This window comes from Phoca vitulina, unplaced genomic scaffold (assembly GCF_004348235.1).
Source record: "Phoca vitulina isolate PV1807 unplaced genomic scaffold, GSC_HSeal_1.0 scaffold118, whole genome shotgun sequence".
Classification (NCBI taxonomy): Eukaryota; Metazoa; Chordata; class Mammalia; order Carnivora; family Phocidae; genus Phoca; species Phoca vitulina.
The window spans coordinates 925582-945590 of record NW_022589821.1 but is presented as its reverse complement, the minus strand read 5'-3'; the positions used below and the strand labels follow the sequence as shown (position 1 = coordinate 945590).

Sequence of the window (20009 nt, the reverse complement as noted above, 5' to 3'; positions counted from 1 at the left end):
AGAAAAACCTGCTGTGTCAGAAATTAGCCAATAAGAACAGATTTAACAGTAGCGACAGTTTTTTTTTTTTTTTTAACTGGACACTAGATGGCGCGATATGGAGAAGGCACGGTACAGCTTTCTTTGGGAATCCAGAAAAAGTGTGTTTCTAGGCAGCAGAGTGGCGCAGCGGAAGCGTGCTGGGCCCATAACCCAGAGGTCGATGGATCGAAACCATCCTCTGCTATGAAGTGCTCCTTTTTCTGTTTACTTTTCTTAAGTGATTATAACCACTCTCTAACTTTTTCCTCCTTCAAAAATGCAGGCTTCAGAACCGTTTTTGTCATCAGCAAGTGAAGGGAATAGGAAGGGACTTTAGGCAAAACTACATGCCTGGGGGTTCACCGAAGGCCAGAAACCTGAGGCAGGAGAAGCGTATTATACAGATTGAATCAGAGGGAAAAGCACTGATGATGACCGGCTAGAAGTGAAACAGGCAGCCTTTAGAAAGAGAGTTCAGAAAGAGCGAGCAGGGGAGGGGACAAGGACCCGCCAGCGCCCGCGCAAGGTCGCCGCTCCCCCTGCAGACCCGCCCCCGAGGGGCAGGCGGCTCCCGGCCTGAGTGCGCAGGCGCCGTCCCCTACGTTCTAATGGCGCCCCCCGGGTCGCTGCTTTTGTCCCCCCTGAGTCATTTTTTTCTCGGGCTTCTTGCCTACTTTTGCGCTGATTATGTTAATTCCTTCCCCGCCTTTGTTAATTGGAGGTTAGGCACTTTTTCTACTCTTGTAGTGTACTCTAAAAATGACAACATGCGGCAGCAGCTCTTTTTGCCCACGGGTCCTGTCCCCATGCTTTAATAAAATCACCTTTTTGCATCAATCAGTCAATCAGTTGATTAAAATAAAAATTACAACATGCATCCTTGACTTAGCAAGGTCTAATTGTGTGCAATACTTTTGCCCTCCTGGTGAAAAAATGCAGGGATAATTTGTTTACAACCATCACCCCCCCCCCCATTATATGCTATTGCTGTTGTGTAATTCTTTTAAGGACTTTAGTATAATTTATTACAGCAAAATGCACAGATCTTAAGCTTTCATCTCGATTAATTTTGAGTAATGTATTCCGTCCATGTAACCATCACCCAAGACGAAGAACATTTTTATCACCTCAAAGTTTGCTCTTGACCCTTTACCCGGCCCCTAGAGGCAATCATGATTGTGATTTCTATGAGCATAGATTAGGTTTGTCTGTTCTTGAACTTCACATAAATGGACTCACACTGTATGTACTCTCTCTTTTTTTTTTAATTTATCTATTTAACAGAGAGATAGCCAGAGCAGGAACACAAGCAGGGGGAGTGGGAGAGGGAGAAGCAGGCGTCCCACCGAGCAGGGAGCCCGATGCGGGACTCGATCCCAGCACCCTGGGACCATGACCTGAGACGCCGAAGGCAGACGCTTAACAACTGAGCCACCCAGGTTATGTGCTCTTTATTTGTCTAGTTTCTCTTGCTTGATACGTTTCAAGATTCTTCCACGTTTTTGCATTTATCAGCAATTTGTTGATTTTTATTTATGAGCAGCATTCCCTTACATAAATATATCGACTTTCCTGTTCAGCCATTCTCCAACTGGCTGGGACACACAGGTACACATTTGGGTTGTTAACACTTTGGAGCCATTATGAATAAAGCTGCTTTATTCAGCTGCTTTATTTTTGTACAAGATTTGTGTGGCCAGATGCATCTGTTTCTCTTGGTAGATGTAGATGTGTACATTATTTAAATTCTGTATATATTTTCTTTCTTTCTTCCTTTTTGAAGGTAAGCTCTATGCCCAACAGGGCTCCACCGACTGAGCCAGCCAGGTGCCCCTTTCACCTTTGTTTTTGAAGGACATTTTCTCTGGATAAGGAACTCTAGCTTGGAAGTTATTTTCCTTCAGTGCATTTACTATATTATTTTACTATCTTTGGCTTCCATTTTTGCTGTGAAAAAAAATTTTTTTTTGCCAACCTAATGGTTGCTCTTTTGAAGGTAATCAATCCTCTTTTTTTCTATTTTAAAGATTTTGCCTTTGACTTAATTTCCTGCTATTTCATCTTGATGGGTCAAAATATGGACTTTTTAAATCTTACTTGAGGTTTGTTGAACTTCTTGAATCTGTGGGGCTTTTTTATTCCCCCTACTTCCTGGGCTCTGAATAAAGGTATGTCAGATTTTTTCACAGTATCCCTCTTGTCTCGTTTAATCCATGCTTCATTCTGGGTAGTTTCTTCATTCTTTCTTCCATTGCATTACTTGCTCTTGAGTCTGACTTACTCTTAAACCTATTAATTCTTAATTTTGTTTTTTTAATATTTTGGGGTGTGAATTTTCTATTTATTTCTGATTTACTGGACTCCAAGGTTTCCCCCAGGAGTACAGCTTTCAGGATCCTAACCCCAAAGCAGAAGATGGGTTTGCCAGGTTTCTCACCTTTGGGGACATTTGGACTATAATTTTTGTCTCATTTGCCCCACACAGCCCATTTTCTGCCTCCAGTTCTCATCTGCAAAAGACCCCAGGGTAAAAGCAGTCCTACTGCTGGTCTCACCTCTATGCTTTCCTGTCTTTCATGTTCTCAACACCAATAATTCCTCAGTGTCTTATTAGTGCTTTGAGTTTTTAAAGTATTTCATCCAACATTTCTAGTCATCTTCAGCTCAGGCAAATTGTTCAGTCCACCATTGTTGAAAGAGGGGCTCAATTACTAAATTAGGTTTTAGGTGTAGTCATTTCTCCTGAGCTCCACTCCACTAATCCAATGGCATACTGAACACCTCCACTTGGGGCTCTACAGGCACCTCACACCCAACAAACTAAAATTGTTATCACCCCCCCACACTCAAAACCTGTTTCTTCAGCTCTTCAGCAAATGGGTCAATGTCACCTAAACTTCAGTCATTTGTATATTGTCTTCTCTTCTTGAAGTCCAATTGATTCTACTTATAAAACATCTCTCTGTAGTCAACAATGTTACGCACTTAAAAAGTTGTTAAGAGGGGGGTGCGCCTGGGTGGCTCAGTCGGTTTCTTCAGCTCAGGTCATGATCCTGGGGTCCTGGGATCTAAGCGGCATTGGGCTCCTGCTCAGCGGGGAGCCTGCTTCTCCCTCTGCCCTTCCCCCTGTTCATTCTCTTTCTCTCTCTCTCTTGCTTACTCACTCTCTCAAATAAATAAGTAAAATCTTAAAAAAAAAAAAAAAAAAAAAAAAGAGGGACACCTGGCTGGCTCAGTTGGTAGCACATGAGACTCTTGGTCTTGCGGACGTGAGTTTCAGCTCCAAGTTGGGGATAGTTTACTTAAAAAAATAAAGGGGGCATTAAAAAAAATTTTAAGAGGGTAGATCTCATGTTAACTGTTCTTAATACACACACACACACACACACACACACGAAAGGACAGAAGGAAACATTTGAGGTGATGGATATGTTTATTACCTTGATATTGTGGTGATGGTTTCACAGGTGTATACATATGTCCAAACTCATCAGTTGTATACATTAAATATGTACAGTTTATGCCATATCACTTATATCTCAATAAAACTAGTTTTTTTTAAGTCCCTCCCCTCAAAAAAGTTTCCCAATTTCCTATCTACCTGTATTAGCCTCTGGAGCACCCCATACAGGAGGAACATTATGCCTATCACACAAAAGCTTGCATGACCTGCCCTCTGCTGCCCTCTCTTGCCTCTCCTCAGTCATTCCTTTTTTTTTATGATTTTTATTTATTTGTCAGAGAGAGAGAGAGAGCACAAGCAGGGGGAACCACAGGCAGAGGGAGAGGGAGAAGCAGGCGACAGGGAGCTTGATCCCAGGACCTTGGGGTCATGACCTGAGCTGAAGGCACCCAGGCACCCCTCTCTTCAGTCATTCCTACAAGCACACACCTTACATCATGGATCAGGATTCAAAATACAAACTCCTACAGCAGCCAGGCAAGTAAAGCAGATGAGTGAACAGGATGGATAGGAACTGTGATGAACTAGACTCAGCTCAAGGAAGGGATGCAGGACTTAGCTATTGCCAGCTCTCTAGTATTTCAAGACAAGTCAGAAATCCAAATATTTATGTGTCATCTACTAATTTTTTTTTTTTTTACTTTTTTTTTTAAAGTGAGCTCTATGCCCAATTTGGGGCTTGAACTCAGGACACAGAGATCAAGAGTCCCACCCGGGGTGGCTGGGTGGCTCAGTTGGTTGAGCATGGACTCTTGATTTCAGCTCAGGTCATGATCTGGGAGTCCTGGGGTTGAGCCTTGTGAGGGGCTCTGTGCTCAGTGGGGAATCTACTTGAGGTTCTCTCTCTCCCTCTGCCCCTCCCCACCCCGTTTTCTTTCTCGGTCTCTCTCTCTACTAAATAAATAAATCTTTAAAAATTAAAAAAAGAAAGAAAGAAAGAAAGTCCCACCCTCCGCTGACTGAGCCAGCCTGGTGCCCCTCATCTGCTGATTTTTAAGTGTAGGCAATTAAGTCAAACATAGAGAAAGAGAATGCAGGCCAAACAAAACATTCCGGCCATCTGTAGTTGGTCCAACGGCTACTATTTGTTCTAGACCATAAGAAAAAATGGTCCTAAAATTCCCCCAAAATTCCTGATACAGGAAATATACTTCAGTATTCTGCTCTTTCTGCACAGAATACCTTGCTCATCATTCTACTCTTGCTGAATTATTTCTCTTTGGAGATTTTCCTGGCCCCCAAAGCAAGCAGAAGTCCTATCTGGGCCTCTTAGCAATTTATCCATCTCTCTGTTGTGGTCCTCAATCAGATTACATTATGGCTATTTGTCCCAAGCAGAGCTCCTCCAAGGCACGACTACACATATATTTACCTTCATACCCTCAGCATTTAGCCGGCGCTTCAAGTCGGTTTGCTGAAGGAAAGTTTGCAGGTGTTGGGCTCAGTCCAGGCACAGGCTCGGAGAGGGTGGCGGCGCAGCTGCGTCAGTGACCCCTGCTGGCCGCGAGAGGGCAGACTGATGCCACAGCGGGGGGACCCCCAACCCTCTCCCCAGGGGACGCCTCCACCGGTCATTTCCAACACCGCCTCCCACCGTCACCGCAAATCCCATTTTAACAATCCCCCTCAAACAAACTCACACTCACCTTCCGGGAGCGGCCCCGAGGTCACCACTCTCCTCCTCCCCACTCCAGCCACCGCACGCTCTTCTCCCCCTTCCTATAACCATTTGGGAACTAAAGGGTTAACTCCGCCCTTCCACTGGGTCCGTTCTCTCCGTCAGTCTGCTCTATCTGGAAGCTGGGGGGGGCGGGGGCGGTCCTGGATGTACTGAGTCACGGGCACCCTGGGCTCACCTACTTTAACGCCCTTCCAGAAACCCGCCACCCTCCCGTCCGCCCCAGACACACACACTTCCGTACCCTCACACCTTTTCTTGCCAAGATCCCAAACCAGCACAGCTCTCTTCCCCAAACGGAACCAGGTAGGGGGAGGGACGAGGTGGGGCGCAAATGGGCCCCCGCGGCCCCCACACGAGTCTCCCTTTGGTCCTGCTTCCGATCCCAGCGAGGAAGCCCCTTCTGAGGGCGCCGCTCTCGGAGGAGGACGGCGTGGAGGGTCTCAGGGGAAAGCGCGCGGGCTGGGGGCGCGGGCATGTCCGCAACTTCGGGGCGGGGACGAAGGAGTTAAAGATCCCGGGTTGGCTCTCCAGTCGCCGAGCCTGGGAGGGGAAGCGGCGGGAGGAAGGACTCGGAGCTTGGCTCAGGACCTCCCCTGTCCCCCCCGGACGGCCGGGGACTTGGGCCGGCCGGACGCCCCTGCTGGCACCCTCCCGGGGCAGCCGCTCACGCGCGCACACAAACACTCCACTCCCCTTCCCTCCCTCGCGCCCCCTCCCACCCTTCTCCCCCGAATGCTTGCTCCTAACACACGCACCCTCGCGCTGTCGCCCACGCTCGTCCTCCGAGCCCCCGCGCTCCGCTGCCAGCGCCCACCTGCCCCGCAGCGCCCGCCACGCGCCCCTCGCGCGGCCGACACCGAGCGACGCCGCTGGAGGGGGCAGCGTGCCCCGGGGTGGGCGCGCCCGGTGCCCGCGACGGGGCCGCGGAGGGGGCCGAAGAGGCCAGGGTGGGAGCGCTCGCCCGCCGAGCGGCCGGCTGAAGCCATGCTGCGCCCCGGCCGCCCCGCCGGCGCCCTCCCGCTCCTGCTCCTGCTGCCGCTGCTCCCAGGCGGCCACGCGGGCAACCTGACGGTGGCCGTGGTGCTGCCGCTGGCCAACACCTCGTACCCGTGGTCGTGGGCGCGCGTGGGGCCGGCCGTGGAGCTGGCCCTGGCCGGGGTGAGAGCGCGGCCCGACCTGCTGCCGGGCTGGACGGTGCGCACGGTGCTGGGCAGCAGCGAGAACGCGCGGGGCGTCTGCTCCGACACCGCCGCGCCCCTGGCCGCCGTGGACCTCAAGTGGGAGCACAGCCCCGCGGTGTTCCTGGGCCCCGGCTGCGTGTACGCGGCCGCCCCGGTGGGGCGCTTCACGGCGCACTGGCGGGTGCCGCTGCTGACCGCCGGCGCCCCGGCGCTGGGCTTCGGGGCCAAGGACGAGTACGCGCTGACCACCCGCGCCGGGCCCAGCCACGCCAAGCTGGGCGACTTGGTGGCGGCGCTGCACCGACGGCTGGGCTGGGAGCGCCGGGCGCTGGTGCTCTACGCCTACCGGCCCGGCGACGACCAGCCGTGCTTCTTCGTGGTGGAAGGGCTGTACATGCGCGTGCGGGACCGCCTCAACATCACGGTGGACCACCTGGAGTTCGCCGAGGGCGACCTCGACCACTACGCCCTGCTGCTGCGGACCGTGAGGCGCAAAGGCCGAGGTGAGGGGGCGGCCCGGGCCGGTCTTCCTGCAGCGCCGCGCGGCCCCTCGTTCCCCAGCCAGCGTCGGCCCAAGGCTCCATGGCCCTCCCTTCCTCTACCGGCTGCCTCCACGGCCCTGCGCTCCCAGCCTCCCCCATCTGCGTCCCACCGCTCCCTCCGCCAGAAGATGCCTGCCGTCACCTGCCACTTAGGAGGCCCCCGGCTTAATGCCCAGCCCTTCTTTTCTCCTCCATTTTCGGTCGCCTCCCAGCAGCCTCTCCCCCTCCATCTTCGCCTCCACACTCCCTCTCCCCTTCCAGTCCCCTCTCCAGCTGGCCCGCCTCCTCCTCTCCCTCCGAGGCTGACCCCACCTTCCCCACCTTTGGCGCCGCTTCGCCTGCTCGCCGGTCTCTGCTCCTTCCACCACGCCGGCCCACCGACTCCTCCCAGCCCTCTCCACCTTTCTTGGGCCGCGGCCTAGACCAGTGTAGAGTCTGTGAACTTCCTTCCCACTCCGCCAAGAGCCAGGCTTCTCTCTCTTTCTGACCATCCCCTCTTCCTCCCCAGTTATCTACATATGCAGCTCCCCAGATGCCTTCAGAACTCTGATGCTTTTGGCCATGGAAGCTGGTCTAAGTGGGGAGGACTATGTGTTCTTCCACCTGGACCTCTTTGGACAAAGCCTGCAAGGTGCACATGGCCTTGCTCCCCACAGGCCCTGGGAGAGAGGAGATGGGCAGGATATTAGTGCCCACCAGGCCTTTCAGGTAAGTGTCTAGGCTATAAGCCCAGGCTGTGGGACTCTGAGCTGGTGGCACCTAGTTTCTGGGCACTGGGTTCCTCAGGGTCTGAAAGGATTCCAAAAAAGAGGCTCTTGATGCTCTCAGGGAAGCGGGTGAGGATGGGAAGGAGGGGTGAGGTGTGTATAGAGGACTAGGAGACTTCAGAGCTAGGAGGCCAAAAAGATGAGCGAATGGGCTTGAGGTGGGAGGGTATTCCAATACCACAGACTAGTAGAACTTGAGAGGTCATCCCACTGGGTCCCCTGCTTTGGAGCAAGCAGCACCTGATACATGACACAGAGCCCATCCACTTGACCTTGAGCTAAGCAGAGATGCACTGGGGGAGGTGGGCCCCAGGGTACTGGGAGGACTGGATCAGCTCCCAGCTCTCCCCTCTCCACTGACCCCTTCCTCAGGCTGCCAAAATCATTACATATAAAGAGCCGGATAATCCTGAGTACTTGGAATTCCTGCAGCAGCTAAAACACTTGGCCCATAAGCAGTTCAACTTCACCATGGAGGATGGCCTGGTAGGGTGGGTCCTGGGACCTTCCGGAATGGACATCCAGCCCCCACCCCCACCCCACTCCATGGCCTCTGCCGGTGGCCAGCCTGTCATCTTAGCCATCTCTGGATGCCCAGGCCTCCCATGCTTCCCCTTCTCCTGATGACCAAGGGGGACATGGACAAGTTGTTCAGCCTCTGAAACTCAAGTCCTCATCAGTAAAATGAGGACGACGTGTCCTGCCCTATCTGCCTGGCAGGATTCAGAAGCAGAGGTATTTGTGGAGGCATCTTATAAGTAGAAAAATCTCTGTCCTGTGGGGGTGTTTTCTCCCACCCTCCTCCAAGCTCCTGGTGCCCTCCGTTTCCTCCTCCACAATGCCCCACTCACCACCCCTCATACATCCCACCCCAGCCAAGCTCTGCTCGCTCCTGCAGGTGAACACCATCCCAGCATCCTTCCACGATGGGCTCCTGCTCTATGTACAGGCAGTGACAGAGACTCTGGCACGTGGGGGAACTGTCACGGATGGGGAGGCCATCACTCAGCGGATGTGGAACCGAAGCTTCCAAGGTCAGGGGCTGGAGGTGACAGAGATAGGCTACCATGGGGTGCCCCAAGCAGGAGGCCATAGAAGCCTCTAGCTAGCCGCTGAGGGGGTCACTCACCCATGCCTGTCCTTTCCACAGCTTCCCTTGGGCCTCCTTCCCCATTTCCCTAGCTCCCTCAAGAAGTCCTCCTAAGTGGGGCGCCTGGGTGGCTCAGTCAGTTACCAGGTCATGATCCCAGGGGCCGCCTAAGGCTCCCTGCTCAGTGGAGAGTCTGCTTCTCCCTCTTCCTCTGCCCCTCCCCGCTCTGCTCATGCTCTGTCTCACTTTCTCTCTCTCTCAAATAAATAAATAAAATCTTTAAAAAAAAGTCCTCCTAAGTCCCCAGCTTCAATCATTCCTACTGCTGAAATGTATGTCCCTCTTGTTATTATATATGTTATTAATACTTTGTTACTATTAGATATGTTTGGAGGGCAAGGCAAAGAAGATCAAGGGATAGAGATAAGATGGGGATAGAGATAAGGTAAGGGGAAGTGCTGAACTTCCACTTTCTCAAAATATAGCCATCTTCCTCCATGCCCCAGGTGTGACAGGATACCTGAAAATGGACAGCAATGGAGATCGGGAGACTGACTTCTCCCTCTGGGATATGCATCCTGAGACTGGCACTTTCAGGGTAAGGTTGTGCCCCCAGGAGACAGTGCCAACTGTCAATGACATCTTGTCCTTCGGCCTTCCCCCACAGCCCTGCCAGGGCATCTCTGCTCTGTAGTCACCCCTACCATGCTTGGTCACCTTTGGAGAGGGATAAGAGAATCCAGGGATAAAAGAGACCCAGCTCTGGTCTGGGGGAGCAACCAGAATGACGGGGACCCTTGAGGAACCCCATGTCTGAGAAGGGAGCACAGCCCTACCCTCAGGAAGTCCCATGTCTCCTAAGATAGGCAGGACCCTTTCTCGGCAGAGACAGGCTAACTTGGGGGCCGTACAGCTCTTTAAGTTCAGTCGGGAACAGGAAGGAATTGGGGCCACAAGCACTAAGGAGCAGATCATTAGGGGAAGACTTCCTGGAGAAGAGATACATGGATTAGGCCTGGGAATGTGGACTGAGAACATTGTCTTTTCCTGTTTTGTATGTGCTTCAGTCCAAGATTATAAACTCCCTGAATGTCAAGTTGGGGTTCTACATGGAGTTTTCTTTATAAAGCCAAGTTTTTCCACTCTAATGGCATGGCTATGAAGGCCCTCTGCATCTGGTCACAGCAGGGGCTTGCTAAATTGTTGACAGCAGCCCAGATACAGGCCCTGGAAGCAGACGTGGGGTGGGTGGGAGGCAGCCCTGCTCCTCCGGACAGGAGGCGTCACCCCAGGCCTTTCCCGCCTACCACTCCTGCCCTTCCATAGGTTGTTCTGAACTACAATGGGACTTCCCAGGAGCTGGTGGCCGTGCCAGGGTGCAAACTGAACTGGCCGCTGGGGTACCCACCTCCTGACATCCCCAAATGCGGCTTTGACAACGAGGACCCAGCTTGCAACCAAGGTGACTGCCTCTTGCCTTCCAGGCCTCCATTCTGGAGACATTCTCTCTTTTCCCCACTTCAGGAGTCCAATAGGTGCTCCTCTCCCACACTGAGGGTTTTCTGGAGAGACTCCTCCTGCCTTTTTCCTCCCTTCATCCATCTTCCTAGTTCACTGATTAACTATGAGAAGTTTCCTCCTCCTGATGTCTAACCAAATCTCTCTTGCTGGAACTTGGACTCTTCTGCAGATCACTTTTCTTCCCTGGAAGTGCTGGCTTTGGTGGGGAGCCTCTCCCTGCTCAGCATTCTGACTGCCTCCTTCTTCATATGCAGGTGAGTCTTGGAATGAGGGTGGGGAGTGAGGCCGGGAGGCTTGGAGAACTAGCAGAGGAAGTAGCAAGGACCTGGAGGGAAGTGGGAAGGGTGGAGGGACAGTGGAGGAAAGCTGCAGGAGATGGGGAAGGAGGGAGACTAAAAAGCCTTAGGACACAGGGAGGAGAGAAGGAGGGCCAGGAAGGGTCTGGGAGCCCTGAGAAGAGCAGAGCAGTTGGGCAGAGCAGTTGGGTGTCACAGGCATGTGGGTTCTGGCCTAGGGGCTGGTGTCTCCTCCCTTGCGACTCGTGCAGACCTGATGGGGAATGATGGTTCAAACCCTGTGGCCCTGGGCCCAGTCAGTTGACTAGGGGTGATGAACACTGCTTTATACTGGGTGCTGAACCCAGAGTGGAGGAGGGAGGTAAAAGAGCCCCACTCCTGCCTTCCAGTGGGAGGCCGAAATGAACTGCAGACATCAATATCAGAGGGATGCAAGGAGGGGAGGGAGAAGATCAGTGCTGGTTGAGCCCAGACTGTGCGCCACGCACCGCCACGCGCTATTTCTTTCCCTTCTTACGACAATGCTTTGAAATAAATGTCGAGGTCGCCAGTCCCCAAATCAGGACACTGGGCCATGAGGACATGAGGCTCAGAGACATGAAGTGACTGCCCAAGGTCCCCGTGAGGCAGGCAGGACTTCACCCACACCTCCTGACTGCCCCGTCCACCTGTCGGCACCTGCAGTGGTCCCAGGGTTCAGAGGAGGGGCTGCTAAGCTGCCCAGCCCGGGCTCAGGGCTTCAGACATGGGTTCAGATGGAGGTTTCATGCCCCAGGAAGATGCAGCTGGAGAAGGAACTGGCCTCCGAGCTGTGGCGGGTGCGCTGGGAGGACGTGCAGCCCAGCAGCCTTGAGAGGCACCTCCGGAGTGCAGGCAGCCGGCTGACCCTGAGTGGGGTAAGAACACTTGTAAGGGGAAGAGTGGGGGACAGCTGGGTGGGGGTCGGGGGCAGTGCCTGGTACTAGGGCAGAGGGCAAGGTCCTAGTTCCCGCTCTGCCTTCACTTGCTGTGTGACCTGGGGTGAGTCCCATTGCCCCTCTGGGACGACCTCAGATAGATTATGCCCACAGAGCCTCCTTCACAGGCGGCTTTCAAAGTTCAGAAATAGTATATGTGAAAATACATTTAAAAAAGAAATAAATAGGGGCACCTGGGTGGCTCAGTCGGTTAAGCGTCTGCCTTGGGCTCAGGTCATGATCCTGGGGTCCTGGGATTGAGCTCCGCATCGGGCTCCCTGCTCAGCAGAGAGCCTGCTTCTCCCTCTCCTTCTCCTGCTCCCCCTGCTTGTGCTCTTTCACTCTCTCTGTGAAATAAATAAAATCTTTAAAATAAAAATATTTAAATGTTTAAAAAAAAGAAAAGGATTTTATGATGTGGAATGAGAAGCAGGATGACAGAGATAAGGCGGGCCAGAGCTCCGGCCACCGGGCCAGAGTGGGCTGACCACCCCTCCTGCTCTCCATCCCTCCAGAGAGGCTCCAATTATGGCTCCCTGCTAACCACAGAGGGCCAGTTCCAAGTGTTTGCCAAGACAGCGTATTATAAGGTGCGCCGGGGAAAGACTGCCATCCTTGGAAAGCTGGGCAGGGCTCTGGGGCGGGGTGCGGGGCACAGGGCGGTCCCAGAGTTGCCTGCAGGAGCAATTGGAGTCCCCACCACTGGGTCATCTCAGTGACATCCTCCATTCCTTGCCCAGGGCAACCTTGTGGCTGTGAAACGTGTGAATCGTAAGCGCATTGAGCTGACACGAAAAGTCCTGTTTGAACTGAAGCATGTAATGTGGGGGAGTGAGGCAGTAGCCTGGGGGAGAGTCCCAGGGACATGGGAAGGTTATGGGAGGACTACGGGGTATCCCGGGAAAGGGATGGACCCTCGCATATTGTACGTGGGAGAGAAGGTCCTAAGTGGGAGAAGAGACTAGTGGCGGTATCGGGGGGGGGGGGCCTGGGGGGGGTGGTATGGGTGCCCCTGGGGGGGGGGGGGGTGGGGGGGGGGGGGGGGGGGGGGGGGGGTCCTGGGGGGGCTGTATTGGATGCCCCTGGGGGGTGGGGGGATTAGGAGGCAGAGTGAGCAGGGAGCAGATTCTGGGGGAGGGTTCTTTAGAACACGGGTGGGAATCACCAGGGCCTTAGACCGTCTGCAGAGTGAGTAGGGCATTAAGAAGACAGGGGTCCCTGGGGGGCACTTGGTGAGGAGTGAGGTCTCTGTCAGGTTCCTGATACCGGCTCCCACCTCCAGATGCGGGATGTACAGAATGAACACCTGACCAGGTTCGTAGGTGCCTGCACTGAGCCCCCCAACATCTGTATCCTCACAGAGTACTGTCCCCGTGGGAGCTTGCAGGTGAGGGGACAAGGGCTCTCGGGAAATCTGGGCCTAGTCCTGCTTCTGTCCCCCACTGGCCATATGACCCCAGGCAAGCTTCTCCCTCATTCTGACCTTTATTTGCCCCATCTATAAAATGGGGGAGGGGGGCAAATGCACTAGAGTAAACCCAAGGCTTTGTCCTGTCGTGCCAGTTTATGTCACTAGGCCTCTGCAACCCCCCCTGGAGCCCCTAGTGTACATGCCTGACTCTCATTGCCCAGCAGGACATTCTGGAGAATGAGAGCATCACCTTAGACTGGATGTTCCGGTACTCTCTCACCAATGACATTGTCAAGGTGGGCTATGTGGGGGAGGGGCCAGGCATGCTTCTCCCCAGCCCTGATTGGAGGTCCCACTAAAACCAAGACCTCTGCCTCCCCAAATTTCCCAGGGTATGCTGTTCCTACACAATGGGGCCATTTGCTCCCATGGCAACCTCAAATCATCCAACTGCGTGGTAGACGGGCGCTTTGTGCTCAAGATCACCGACTTTGGCCTGGAAAGCTTCAGGGACCCGGAACCAGAGCAAGGCCACACACTCTATGCCAGTGAGCCCTAACTCTGACTCCTAAGACGCCCCTCCTTCCAAGCACAGCCCCACAGGGGGACTGATGCTTGGCTTCTCAAGGGCTTGGCACGGCTTTCCTGACTCCTGGTTCAGTTCATTCTCCAGTGGAAAGGGGAGCCTGACACAGTGGTCTCGAGGCTTCTTCTTCTGTAGCACTCGGTTTGATGGCTCCAGATCTCTCCAGCCACATCTTCTAGGACCTTGTTTCCCCCCACCCCTTAGCTTTAGGGCCCTTCGCCCCATGACTCCTGACCTCTGACCTGCAGAAAAGTTGTGGACAGCCCCTGAGCTCCTGCGAATGGCCTCACCCCCTGCTCGGGGCTCCCAGGCAGGTGACGTGTACAGCTTTGGGATCATCCTTCAGGAGATTGCCCTAAGGCGCGGTGTCTTCCATGTGGACGGTTTGGACCTCAGCCCCAAAGGTGAGAGAACCATGTTGTCCCCTAGCCCTGCCACAGTTGCAGCTACACCCAGCCCCAGGGTGAGGGACCCCTGGAAACACCACCACACCTGTCCCTTGGCACGTGGCTCAGCCACACCAGCCTGGTCCTGGACCTCCCCACCATCTCTCCCTGGCCCTTGGCGGGCCCCTCCCCTCAGCCCCTCTTCCCCCAACACAGAGATCGTGGAGCGTGTGACTCGGGGGGCGCAGCCCCCCTTCCGGCCCTCCCTGGCCCTGCAGAGTCACCTGGAGGAGCTGGGGCAGCTGATGCAGCGGTGCTGGGCCGAGGAGCCGCAGGAGCGGCCGCCCTTCCAGCAGATTCGCCTGATGCTGCGCAAGTTCAACAGGTGGCTGATGTACCTCCCAGCCCACCACCCCCCCACAGCCACCCTGTGCCCCACACTTAAGTCTTCTCCTGGCAGTGGCAGAGAGAGCCCGCTCCAGCCCACCACAGCCTCACAGCCCGCTTTTGTGAGTGCTGCATAACCCAGCTGTCCCATCGTCCCCCACCTCTCATACCCCTCCCCCCACCAGCATTGCCCCCCCCACCAGCCCCTCCTCTGAAGTGGTGCAGAACCAGTGGAGCTCCCTGCCTCCCAACCCTCCACAGGGGCTCTCACCCCAGCCCTTGGACGTCCCTGCCGCAGTTTGCCCCAACCACCCCTCCACACACCCCTTTGCCCGCCCGTGTGCCCACACTCCGTCCTCGCTTGACCCCTGTCCATCTCCACCTCCTCTACCTCCTTCTAACTTGCTTGTGTTCAACAACAAAGATGAACAAAGTAGCCAATATCTCTCCAGCTTGGGGCCTGACTCTGGGGTCTCAGAGATGAATGGAACTTTCCTCCTACACTTTCCCCTGCCACACCCACCCATCCTGCCATGCTCCCCAACCCCAACCCTCTCCAGGGACCCCACTGTAGTTAGGGGATGGGCTCACATGAAGCCTGGGAAGGGTGAGTGCCAGGGTGGACACTTCCGGGTACTACCGGCTACCCCTCTCTCACTGCCCCCCTGCCCACCGCCACTCCCATCCCCCCACCCCCGGTCCTCAGGGAGAGTAGCAGCAACATCCTGGACAACCTGCTGTCCCGCATGGAGCAGTATGCCAACAATCTGGAGGGGCTGGTAGAGGAGCGGACCCAGGCCTACCTGGAGGAGAGACGCAAAGCCGAGGCCCTGCTCTACCAGATTCTGCCTCAGTGAGTGCCCGTGTCTGGTGTCGCCCGGCCACCCCCTCCTGGCCCCACCTCATGCTCTGATCCTGCACCTGTCCCTGCCCCCACAGCTCAGTGGCCGAGCAGCTGAAGCGTGGGGAGACGGTCCAGGCTGAAGCCTTCGACAGTGTCACTATCTACTTCAGTGACATCGTGGGCTTCACAGCCTTGTCAGCAGAGAGCACACCCATGCAGGTGAGTCCGGGTGAAGACCAGGCAGGTGTGCTTGGCCTAGCATCTCCACCCTGTCAGGCCTGCCTGCTGGTTCCCTGTTCCCACTCGATCCCAGGTGGGGGCCCTTCCTCCCTACCCACCCTGGCTCCTCTTCCCCTCCAGGTGGTGACCCTGCTCAATGACCTGTACACTTGCTTCGATGCTGTCATAGACAACTTTGATGTGTACAAGGTGAGGATGGGCGTGGGGACGGACATGGACGGTGGTGATGCGCGGGCTCGGAGAAAGGTGAAGGGCAGAGTGTTGAGAGAGGAGACCATGAGACGTGGGCAGAGACTGATACCTGGAGCCCCAGGAACAGGCAGAGCAGGGACGCAGGGGATGGGGTGCTGAACCAAAGACGGTGCACACATTGTGGGGGCAGCACAGGGCTCATACCCCACGTCCTCTGGCGGGCCCCACAGGTGGAGACCATTGGTGATGCCTACATGGTGGTGTCCGGGCTCCCCGTGCGGAATGGGCTGCTGCATGCCCGGGAGGTGGCCCGCATGGCCCTGGCGCTGCTGGACGCGGTGCGCTCCTTCCGCATCCGCCATCGGCCCCAGGAGGAGCTGCGCCTGCGAATCGGCATCCACACAGGTGAGGGAGCCCCCAGGGCTGGACTGTCCCCGGGCCCAGCTGTCCCCAAGGGCTGGAGACGTATCCCCAGGCCCAGCTCCTCCCCACCACCCATCACACACATGCACACCTGGATTCCCAGGGGCCTCGGGTCCCACCTCTTGACTCTCCAGGAGTCCTGCCCAGCAGTCCCCATCCATTCCGCCCACCTACCATTCTTAACACCTCTGCCACCCTGTCACTGATGGGCCTCCACTCCCTGCAGGACCCGTGTGTGCCGGTGTGGTAGGGCTAAAGATGCCCCGTTACTGTCTCTTTGGAGACACAGTCAACACCGCTTCCAGAATGGAGTCTAATGGAGAAGGTAAGGTGGCTGCCCGGGACCGGCTGGAGAGGGCGGTGCGGCTGGAGCGAGGAAAGCCTCTCAGGCAGGCACCCTCCCAGTGTACTGGCACCCAGCCCTTTCTCCTCCCAGGCTCCACGTCAGTGTGGGCACATCATCTCCAATCCAGTCAGAGACCCGGGCCCCCTCCTCCAAATGGCTGAAAGTCTTTCCAGGCCAGTGTTCAACAGTTCCCTAAGGGAAGCCTATCCTTCGGGCCCCTCTGCTCCCTCTTACATGTGGTAGGGGCTTCAAGCAGCCCATTTAGGTGTGAATCTAGATCCACAGCCCGCACAGCTGTGTGTCAATTGGCCTCAAGCCTCCGTTTTCCTCATCTGTAAGATGAGAATAGGATACGTACCTTAGAAGAGTTATGTGTGAAAGCCATATAACCTGACCAGGACATAATTGTCACTCAACGTTTCTGAGCTTCAGCTGTTTATCTATAAAACGATACCTGTCTCAGGGTTGTAGAAAAGCTCGCACAACCCCTGCACGTAGTAGGTATTTCGTCAATGCTTACTCCTCCCTGTTCCCTAGTCTTGCTTCCTGCTGATCTTCTACCCTCCTGCTATATTCAATGCGATTCAATTCAGTAAACATGTATTGAGTGACTACTAAGTGCTAGGCCTTGGGGTACTAAGATGACCCAGACCCACTGGGGGCGATTTATGCAGACCCCATCCAAGCCTCATGGCAGGAGAAGGGCTACTTGGGAGCCCAGAGGGGCTCTGGTTCAGCAGATATTCCCTGGGCACTGTGTTTCCAGCAGTCAGAGTAGGAGAAAGCCCCTCACTGAGGTCCAGTCTTCAAGGAGCATCTTCTCAGAAATGGCTCAACAACAAAACAAGGCCACTATGATACAGACCCCAGGAGTGGCAGGGGCAAGTTCGAGAGAAGTATGGGGAATACCAGGTCAGGAGCAGAGCCTAGATCTGACCTCGCGGTTGGGGTGCATCTCCTCCCCTAGGCCTCAGTTCCCTCAGCCTGAAAATGACTATTGAGTTAAACAAGAGTCACAAGAACCACTTACAGAGTGCTTCCTGTGCACCAGACTCTATTTAAATACTTGATGAGCATTAAATTTAACCCTCATAACAAGGCCTTGGGTGGAAACTGTCACTATCAGCATTTTACAGACTAGGAAAATGAGGCACAGAGTTTAGACTACTTCCCCAAACAAGTGTCTGAACTGGATTCACTAGACAGAGCAGGATCTAAAGTCGGAGCCCCTAACCACCATGCTACACTGTCTGTCTGGAGCCTGGTGACATTCTAGAATGCTGTCCAACAGAATTTTCTGCAATGAGGAAGATACTCAATAATCTGTGCTGTCCATTGCAGTAGCCTCTGTCACAGGAGAATATTGATCACTTGAAATGTGGTGGTGCAGGGCGCCTGGGTGGTTAGTTGGCTGAACGTCTGACTCTTGATTTTAGCTCAGGTCATGATCTCAGGGTCCTAGGATCCAAGACCTGAGTCAGGCTCCATGCTCAGATGGGGGTCTGCTGGAGATTCTCTCTGCCCTCCCCATGCTCGTGCGCTCGTTCTTGCTCTCTCTCTCTCTCAAATAAATAAATAAATAAATCATAAAAAAAAAAATGTGGTCAGTACAACTGAGGCACTGAAATTTTTAACTGTATTTAGTTTTAATTATTTTTTTAAAGATTTTATTTATTTGAGAGAGAGAGGGAGAGTGAGCACAAGGCGGGGAGGGGAGAATACCAGCAGGAGGAGAGGCAGAGGGAGAGGGAGAAGCAGACTCCCCAGTGAGCGGGGAGCCCGATGCAGGACTCGATCCCAGGACCCTGAGATCATGACCTGAGCCGAAGGCAGTTACTTAACTGACTGAGCCACCCAGCCGCCCCGATTATTATTTTTTTTAATTAGGCTATTTTTAATTATGCCCAGTGTGGAGCCCATTGTGGGGCTTGAACTCACGACCCAGAGATCATGGCCTGAGCTGAAATCAAGAGTCGGACACTTAGCTAACTAAGCCACCCAGGCACCCCTAGTTTTAATTAATTTAAATTTAAATAGCCACAGGTGACTAGTGGCTACCATGTTGGACAATACAGTTCTAGAATTCTAAGGGAGAGGCCAGTATGGACAGACTCCACATGGAGGGGTGGGACTCTGAATTAAGAGGCTTTCTAGGCCAAATGAAAGGAAGGAAAGCATCTTTCTACCCCTGCAGTTCCTAATCTCCCCTGCTCCTATTTCTGCATCCCCCACCTTCCCTTCTTCTGCCTTATCCTTCCCAGCCCTGAAGATCCACTTGTCTTCTGAGACGAAGGCTGTCCTGGAAGAGTTTGGTGGTTTCGAGCTGGAGCTTCGAGGAGATGTAGAAATGAAGGTAGAGAAGAAAGCCCCTGCCCTCACCATCCTTGGGGTCCCAGGGGCTCCCCCAGGCCCCTTCTCAAGCAGCCAACCCCACTCCCATTCCTAAGCCTCTCCTCTCATTTGGGAAAGTGGGTAGGTGTGCTACTCCCCACCCCAACTGCCTCTTCTTTTTCCCTCCAGGGCAAAGGCAAAGTTCGGACCTACTGGCTCCTCGGGGAGCGGGGGAGTAGCACTCGAGGTTGACCTGCCTTCCCTCCTGGCCTTCCACACCTCCCTTCCCCGTGCCAGAGGTAACAGAGAGGTGCCAGACCTCGGCCTCACCCACAGCCGCCCTGCCATTGCCAAAGGATCGGAGAAGTAGTTTGAACAACTCAAATGTGCTAACCCCAATGGAGACACCAGATATGACCTCTGAAGGAGGACTGGTGTTGGGGAGAACTTGAGAGTTCATGGAACTGGACCAAAGCACACAGTCATGCCCAGTGGCACACACACACATAGACAAGTATACCCACTCTCCATCCTACGCAAGCCAGGCTAGGGTGTGGACTCCTGATCCTCTCCCCCCACTCCCTCAACCTTGCTAAACTGTGACTAATTTGGGGAGGGGAAGAGCCACCTTAGAGGCAATAGGAAAAGGGACTATAAGAGAATCCGGGGGATGAGGGGAGTCCACCTCTAGGCCACAAACACACCTGTGTCCCCCTCCGCCCCCAACACTGGGTACAGTGCACAGGGGAGAGGGGTAGCTTGGAGGGGCTGTGAGCCTGTATGTCTTGTTTCTCTGGTGAGCAGAGGCCATTAACATCTTTATTCTAGTGACTGTCTCTGGAAGGAGAGCGGGTTCCCAGAAAACACAGCCATGTTCCCCACCCTCTACTCCAAGTAAGACATGCTTCTCAAGCTGGGAATGCAATATCTGCAAAAGGCCCCGGCCCCCTTTCAGCTACCTGACAGCCTGTGACTTCCCCCAGCAGTGCTGACACTTCTGGTCTAAGGACCTGTTTACACCCTTCAGAATTATTGAGGGCCTCAAAGAGTTTTTGTTTATGTGGGTTAAATCTATTCATGTATACTATATTAGAAATTAAAACAAGGCCTTATTAACTCATTTAAATAACTATAATAAACTAATCGCATGTTAATATTTTTTTGCTGCTTTATCAAGTTTTCTTACAAAACCTGACTTTTTAATTTTTTTTTTTTTTTTACTGCCGATGTGTGGTAATGAAGAATACAATGAGTCATTCAGTGCCGCTGCCTTGGTTTATGCTCAGACACCAGCAGTTTGCCCCCATTACTTTCCTACCATCAATGTACCTGTCAAGTCATGAAG

At 54.1% G+C, this 20009-nt stretch overlaps 1 protein-coding gene and 1 non-coding gene across 3 annotated transcripts; both read left to right on the top strand.

Moving 5' to 3' along the window:
- Positions 1 to 154: 154 nt before the first annotated feature.
- Positions 155 to 226, top strand: TRNAM-CAU. The gene has a single exon. It is a non-coding gene; the product is annotated as a tRNA-Met (tRNA).
- Positions 227 to 6149: 5923 nt separating this feature from the next.
- On the top strand, positions 6150 to 19764 carry NPR1 (natriuretic peptide receptor 1). Of its 2 annotated transcripts, XM_032398657.1 has the most exons (23): positions 6150 to 6849; positions 7397 to 7596; positions 8028 to 8141; positions 8554 to 8689; positions 9252 to 9343; positions 10072 to 10207; positions 10436 to 10520; positions 11338 to 11458; positions 12034 to 12108; positions 12259 to 12336; positions 12801 to 12905; positions 13154 to 13225; positions 13321 to 13477; positions 13764 to 13919; positions 14118 to 14286; positions 14995 to 15141; positions 15228 to 15351; positions 15493 to 15561; positions 15795 to 15969; positions 16214 to 16312; positions 18595 to 18686; positions 18854 to 18963; positions 19493 to 19764. In XM_032398657.1, exons 1-22 carry the CDS (start codon positions 6150 to 6152, stop codon positions 18914 to 18916), a joined length of 3165 nt encoding a protein of 1054 aa, XP_032254548.1. In that variant the 3' UTR covers positions 18917 to 18963; positions 19493 to 19764. The 2 variants fall into 2 exon arrangements, with proteins under 2 accessions (XP_032254548.1, XP_032254547.1); XM_032398656.1 differs by having other exon boundaries at positions 18854 to 19764.
- Positions 19765 to 20009: the final 245 nt, after the last annotated feature.